The following is a 7,490-nucleotide window of genomic DNA, read 5'->3' on the forward strand; positions in this document are numbered from 1 at the left end:
ATCTTTGAACCTTGCAATTAATCTTTGGTGATCTAGGTTCAAGAGCACATGCTGAAGATCAATCTGAAAGTTATTTGCATTATCTTGAGCTTGATCTTATTCATTTGCCAGCGGCATGATGAGTGCCCCATCGCCTTGTGCAAGCGCAACATTCATTTGTATCTCTTTCCTGTGAACAATGGCTTGGGAATCATTTTTAATATTATTTATAAAATAATTTTTGCATATTAGTTTGTAAAAAAATTAAGTTGGGATAGATGAATTTTTTTGGGAGAGTTTATCAGCTCTTGGAGCTTATTTATAGAGTCTATAAACTGTTTAAGAGCTAAACACTTTAAAGGAGCTTATAAGTAGAGCAGTCAAAATTGGCCCGGCCCGATAGGCCGGCCCAACCCGCCCGAATTTAAGGTTGGTTGGGCTCAATAAAATAGAGGCCCGAAAAAAAATCGGGCCTAAAAAGCCCACCCAAACGGCCCGCTGGGCCGACTGGGCTTCGGGGCTAAAAAGCCCAGAGTTTTTGGGCTTTTTGGCCTGCCCTATTTTTTTAATTATTACTCCCTCCGTCCCACTAGACTTGACACTTTTGAGTTGGGCACGGAGATTAAGAATAAAGGGTTAAGAGTGTAAAGTAGGTAGGGTCCACTTATTTTATGTGAGTAGAGAAAGTAGGGACCACATACTATTTTAGAAAAGTGTTAATTCTAGTGGGACAAACAAAAAAGGCAAGTGTGTCAAGTCTAGTGGGACGGATGGAGTAATTTATAATATTTACTTATATAATTATATATTTTAAAGTTTAAAATAAAAAAGAATTGAAAATAGATTCATGTTCATATTTCATTCTTATGTTAGCTCATTAATTGAGAAATTTTAGCTTCTGAATAAAAAATATTATATCTTGAATTAAATACTTGGTATAAATTAATTATATATAGAATTTTCATTTATTTTTGTTCTGTGTTGACATACAATAGAATGATTTAAAATTTTTATTTTATCTTTAATTATATTTGTGAATTGATGATTTGATGTTACATGTTAGTAGATTTATTTATTTATTTATCATTTTTATAGCAAAAAAAATAGAATTTAAGAAAAAAAAAATTATTGGACGGGTTTGGCCCAACCGCCCGGTGGCCCGATAGGGATTGGGTTGGGCTTGCTATTTTGAGGCCCGATCATATTTCGGCCCGGCCCGGCCCGACTCGATATAATTCGAAAGCCCAGTGGACTGTGCTGGGCTAGTCCGACCCGGCCCGTGATCTCTACTAGTATAACATTTTATGTTTGTGTGATCATAAGTATGTTGACTCTCATGCATATGTTTATTAGACTCCTAAGATTAATTCGATCGACATTTAAATTTATTTTTCTTATGTCTTATTTTATATATATGCTTTATTTTTCTAATTATGTCTTCTTTTATTCACTTTCTTTTCATTTCGTGCAGATAAAAGAGGTGGGAAAAACCATGAAAAACCTCATCTTTAATATAGTTTTCTATTATAATTTGACATGTAATGTAAATTTATTTCTTAATAATAATCGTATTTGTTATACAAGCATTTTATTGTAATCCAATGTATTAATACCATCACTTCATTATATATTGTTTAAAAATAAAAGTTTAAACTTTAATACTATAACATTAAATCAAATGATATTCAACGGGTTATCTACTAGTAAATAAATCCTAAAAATAAAAGAACTCAAATAAAAATTCAAGTGGTTGAGAGAAATTAAACAGCATTGAGCTAAAAGAAAATGAATGAAAGCAGCCCAATACAAAGAATTTGAGCACATTATTAAACTCATAAAAACTAGATATGAGCAAGCAAATTATTAAAGATGTAGTTGAGTTGAGTTATTAATTAGTATTATTGTAGTTTCGGAGCAAATAATCAGCGGCAAGCTGCATGATGGCAGTGAGGGGTTGAATGGAAGCGAGGGAGGCATTGGCGGCGGCGTCTTGCTTCACCTCGTATTCTATTGTATATCGAACTATACAATGCTTCTCTTTCTCTTTCTCTTTCTCCTCCGCGGCTTCCATCACTTCCAATTTAAACCGGTAGAGCGTGAAACCTACATCCAAATACCCGCCTTCCACCACCTCCGTCACCTTCACTAGTTTTTCATTATCTACTACTGTGAATTTCTCCTTCAACCACTCCAATCCGCTCTCTGACCCTGCATGTGCTTAAATCCCAATTAATCCATCAAAATATAACATCGCTCTCAATCAGTGGCGGAGCCAGGATTTTTTTGGGGGGGCTGAACTGTTACGGGGGTTCAGGGCGGTAGCCCTCGGAAATTCTTTTTGGGGCATTCAATACATTTTAGACATATTTTACTAAAATACAAATATAATAGTAATAATAATGACATTTTCATAGATAATATAGTTCTAATACATTCCAAATAACATAACTAAAAAAGTTTCAATACATTACAAATAACCTATGAATAAATACTTGGTGAGCTAGTTGGGGGAGTAAGGGTTTCAAAGGGATTGAGTTTTCTAATTTCCTATATTATATATAGATTAAAATAAAAATAATATACATATTATTATAATAAATAAATAAAAAATAGGGGCGGGGGCTAGAGCCCCCTCTAGCCCCCTGGCTACGCCCCTGCTCTCAATACATATATAGTCCATCAAATTTGCGGTGTATGAATCACTTTATTGAATGAATTCATGGTCATAGGTATGAATCTATGAATCTCATGGAGCACAATAAATTCTTTTTTTTTGTTCATCGCTTTTACAGGGTTTCGAATTACTAATTCATTCTACGAAGTGATAAATTCACCATATATCTTCATGTACTATACATCACATAATTCAAAACGAAACAAAAAAGAGTGAAAAAGCATAGACTAGGCCACAATTTTATTTTTTTTATTCATCACTTTTTACAGGGTTTCCAACCTAAGACTACTAATTCATTCTACAAAGTGATGAATCCACCATAGATCTTCATGATCTAAGGATCGAAAATACTTCCTATTTTGTATTTTAAAATATTTTTTATTTTTATTCGATCCATATATGTATATATACATAGTATATGCATATAGGGCTCATTTGGTACGGGTGATTATGGTATATAATATACCTATGACACCCTAATATCTTGTTTGGTGAGAAGTAATACGAAATACACGACCTTTTACAACTCAAAAACCTAAAAATATTATACTGATTTGATTGATTATGTACACCGCCTATAAATGTGGTATACGTATACAAATTTTAATTATAATTATTATTAACTGTATTATTCATCAGTATATATGTCTTATTCATTGAAAATATAAGGGTCTCATTGAAGCGCACCCCTATATATATATATATATATATATATATATATATATATATATATATATATGAGGTGGTCTCCTGTACACCTGGGTTGTACCCGACCCAGATCCTGACCCATTTTTTCTTGAAATGACACTAACACGATCTTAGAATGACACTAACACTATTTTGCTTTACAAATGACACTATTTCGAAAATAACATGTATTCTGAGTCATTTTAGCTCTAGGTCTCTTGTGAAAGTGTGTATATTTGGGGTGATTTCCATTTTGAATTGTCGAGTTGAGCTTATTATTATGTTTTTAATGATTTAGGTACTCGGCACTTGAAAATGAAGGAATTTTCGGTGAAAAGAGGAAAACTATAGAATTAAGGAGAAATTGGAGTGAGCCGCAGCTAACCAGTGAACCGCGGTTGACTAAGGAAGCTATCAAGGGCAGAATGACGGGTGAGCCGCGGCTGACTAGAGCGGTTATTGACGAAAATTTGATTTCAAAAGGAGTCTTTAGGAGTTAGAAAACCACCTCTCTTGCATTTTAACTTCTATCTTTCACTTTGATGAAGCACAAACATTAGTAGAACCTTAGTTTTTTATTTATTTCGATTTCTCCACGCTTTTGGAACGGATTACACTTTTATTTAGCAAGAATTTCTTTATTTTCATCTTTGCTTTCATTGTATGGATTACTTTTGCTTTTTCTTTTATTTATACAGCATGATGAACTAATTTCCATAATCTAGGGTTGAAGATTCAATTGGGTTTAATTGATTTGCTTGTGATGTATTGATGTACTTTATTCGATTCAATTGTTTATATTCGATTTAGTAATTGATCACTGCTTGATTGTGTTTGCAACGTGTGAGATCGAGAGAAGAACTCGTTGCTTGACCGTGGTTGAATTGGAATTAGACTTAATCGGAAACGTGTAGTCTAATAATTGATGAATTCATGTGATTTAATTAGCGTAGACTCATGCTTGAATGTGAAAATTATGAGCACCTACGTTAGGAGAATTTTGTGAGTTTATAAATTGTGCATGATCTTCACTTGTTAATTGATTTCCCAAGAAGATGATCCGTGGCCCTAGAATCTTTAATCCTTGAATTTTCGGTTGTTTTATTATCTTGAATTTATTTGTCGTTGTTTTAGATACACAACTTTGAACTACTTGAATAGAATGTTTAGGATTTATTTGCTTTCTGTGTGTAACGCATAACTCACTAGCCATGTTAAGCTTTCCTTGTGGATACGACTTGGGCAAATTATCACTCTATGATTGACCTCGTTCTCTTGCGAGCAATCTAGAGGTATACTTTAGGTTGAATATAACATTAACACTATTTTGTTTTACAAATGACACTATTTCGAAAATGACACTAACCCTATATTGAAATGACGCTAAAATGACACTAACACTATATTGAAATGACACTAACACTATATCGAAATAACACTAACACTTGGCATTCGAGTAGTATAGTCCAGTTGGATCAGATCCGGATCGGGTAGACCCAAGTGTACTGTACACCGTGTGTACAGGAGATTTTGTGTAGAGAGAGAGAGAGAGAGAGAGAGAGAGAGAGAGAGACGTGCCTGGAGGGAAGGAAAGGCGAAGGATGGTTCCGACGGCACCATCGCCTTCTAGGACGTCGATTTTGCTGCAGAAATTCGGTAGTGATTCTTCTACAAATTTGGCGAGTTGGAGAGTGCCGATCAACTTCCATGCTTCGCTCGCTGGTACCTTCATCGCTTTCTCATCAGAGATTATTCCGTGCATTCTTCCTCACTTTCACTTAATCACACTTGTTGCTTTTGTGCCTTTTTATGTACAGTATTTTGATGCGCACACACATATATATAGATGATTTGAATTAGGTAAAAACTTCAATATTTAAGGATTAAGTAGTAAAGACATTCCTAATATTTTAGGTAAGAAATAAATAGGCTCCTAATATTTATAATAAGAGATAAATAGGTCTTTTAATGTTATGTTTTATATAATTTGATCTTTAACGTTCACAAATTGGAGTAAAGTTAGTCCCTTCATCTAACCATTGCTGACTCCCTGTTAGATAGAGGGGCCAAACTTTATGAATGATACGGAGCAAGTTGCACAAATTACAATAATAGAAAAGCTACTTCTTTTTTGTTGTAAACGTTAAAGGTGTTTTTGTTAAAACCTCTATCTCTCTCTCTATATATGTATATATATACACACACACATATATATACATATAGGAGGGCTACGGTATAAATACTTTTTAACATATAAAATACGAACTATCTAAAATGTATAATTCTATATAGAATACGTATGAATTCGCTGTGTAAATGTTTGAATTGCGAAAAATAATTTTTTTTGCTACCTATGAGATTCGAACTCGGGACCATGAATTCATCCAATAAGGTGATGAATCAATCGTAGATTTAGACCGAAATTATAAAAAAATGGCCATAATTTGTGTTTTTCAGATGGGTTGCCAAAAATTGTGTTTCTGGCTCAATATGCCCATATGAGTGCATATTCTTATATATAAAATAAATTTATATAAAGAGATTTATTATATGTACTTGTATCATAAACTATACAATATTTCTAACAAAAAAATTATACGTTTTTCCTACCACAAATGGAGAATTTTGAATTATATTTTAATAATAATTTTAAATTATTTATACAGATTTTTTAGTGGTCATTCAGTCGGTAATGACCACTAAAAATTCGATATGAGATTCAATTTTTTAAAAATATATAAATTAAAGATACACAAAATGAAAATTTTAAGATAAATATGAATAGAGAATATAAGTGATGCCATGTAAGACCCCGAATAAAAAAGAGAGCTCGAATCACAAATCCTATTATGTATATGATATGGTATTACAATAACTTATACATAAATTATTAGAAATATAATATGGAATTAAGAAGATATAAATTAAAAATTTAGAAAGAAAAAAAAAGAAAGAAATAAATATAAGATAATATGGAATTAAGAAGAGCATGAATTAATGAAAGTTCTAGTACCATTTAATTATATCTCATTATATATAAAAAATTAAATTTAAACGCAATCACCTCATAATATTTATCTTATCTTTTATATATATATATATATATATATATATATATATAGGGAGAGGTTCAAGAAATAACCATAAATAAAAGAAGACTGGAGAACCATTTTCAGCCATTCGATCATCAAGATCTACGGTGGATGCATCATCTTGTTGGATGAATGCAAATCATGGGTTCGAATCCTGAAGGGAACATTTTATTTTTATTTTTTTAGTGCATTAATTTTAACAGCGAATGCATTAATTTTTACAGTGGATGCATTAGATTTGATGGTTCTCCCGTTCTCACAAATAATGTAGTTCTCTCTAGAACCACACCCTATATATATATATATATATATATATATATATATATATATTGTTAAAATTCTATATAATAGTTTTATTAAAAGTTATAAAAGACTATAAATATTTTACAATCAATTCCTAATATTTTGCTAAGAATTTTTGTATTAATAACGAAAAATAAATTTTTACTAACTAAAGGCATTTCCCTTATACGCCTACGTGGTCATATTCCATTTAACTAAATACTCTTGAAATAATACAATATCAACTTATCAAGGTGTTGAAGCATGCATTTTATAAAAATAAAAGAAAATGATTTAATTAATTAAAAAATATTTAAACAATCCATCAATAATAACAATAAAAAAAATTCAAGCTAAAAAATAAATTATAAATTTTATTTTAAAGAATAAGAAAATTCATTTCTTAATTTTTGTATACCCACTATACATCACTAATGGATCTTATATCGAAATTTAACCTTACAATAATATATATATATATATATATATATATATATATCAACTAATATAAAATATCATAACATAATTTTATTCTAATTAGGGATAAGGTCAAAATAATCTCGAAATATACCCGAAAATTAAATACAATGTTTTGATGCATATATAGATAATTTGAATTGGGTGGGACTTCAAATATTTAACAGGCTCGGTTAATCCCTGTTCCATACATTCTCACAAGTTGCTTCAAACAGTCTCTATTTGTATTGGGTCTATTGATTTGAGATTAGATGTATTTGGTATTCTTTCTAAAAAAAGATATGTTTAGTATCTAAGTT

The 7,490-nt window shown here is 31.2% G+C and overlaps 1 protein-coding gene across 1 annotated transcript; it reads right to left on the bottom strand.

Annotated features, from left to right (window-relative positions):
- Nucleotides 1-1,729: 1,729 nt before the first annotated feature.
- On the bottom strand, nucleotides 1,730-5,102 carry LOC130993273 (norbelladine synthase-like). The gene is made up of 3 exons (XM_057918100.1): nucleotides 4,915-5,102; nucleotides 3,846-3,850; nucleotides 1,730-2,181 (listed from the first exon to the last, which is right to left on the bottom strand). The coding sequence occupies exons 1-3, from the start codon at nucleotides 5,100-5,102 to the stop codon at nucleotides 1,868-1,870; spliced, it is 507 nt and encodes a 168-aa protein (XP_057774083.1). The 3' UTR covers nucleotides 1,730-1,867.
- Between the last annotated feature and the right edge of the window lie 2,388 nt (nucleotides 5,103-7,490).

The sequence above is a fragment of the Salvia miltiorrhiza genome, chromosome 7 (assembly GCF_028751815.1).
Source record: "Salvia miltiorrhiza cultivar Shanhuang (shh) chromosome 7, IMPLAD_Smil_shh, whole genome shotgun sequence".
Classification (NCBI taxonomy): Eukaryota; Viridiplantae; Streptophyta; class Magnoliopsida; order Lamiales; family Lamiaceae; genus Salvia; species Salvia miltiorrhiza.

Bases quoted from the DNA above. Each gene is read 5' to 3' on its own strand.
- LOC130993273 (XM_057918100.1), bottom strand. From the start codon at position 5,102: ATGCACGGAATAATCTCTGATGAGAAAGCGATGAAGGTACCAGCGAGC.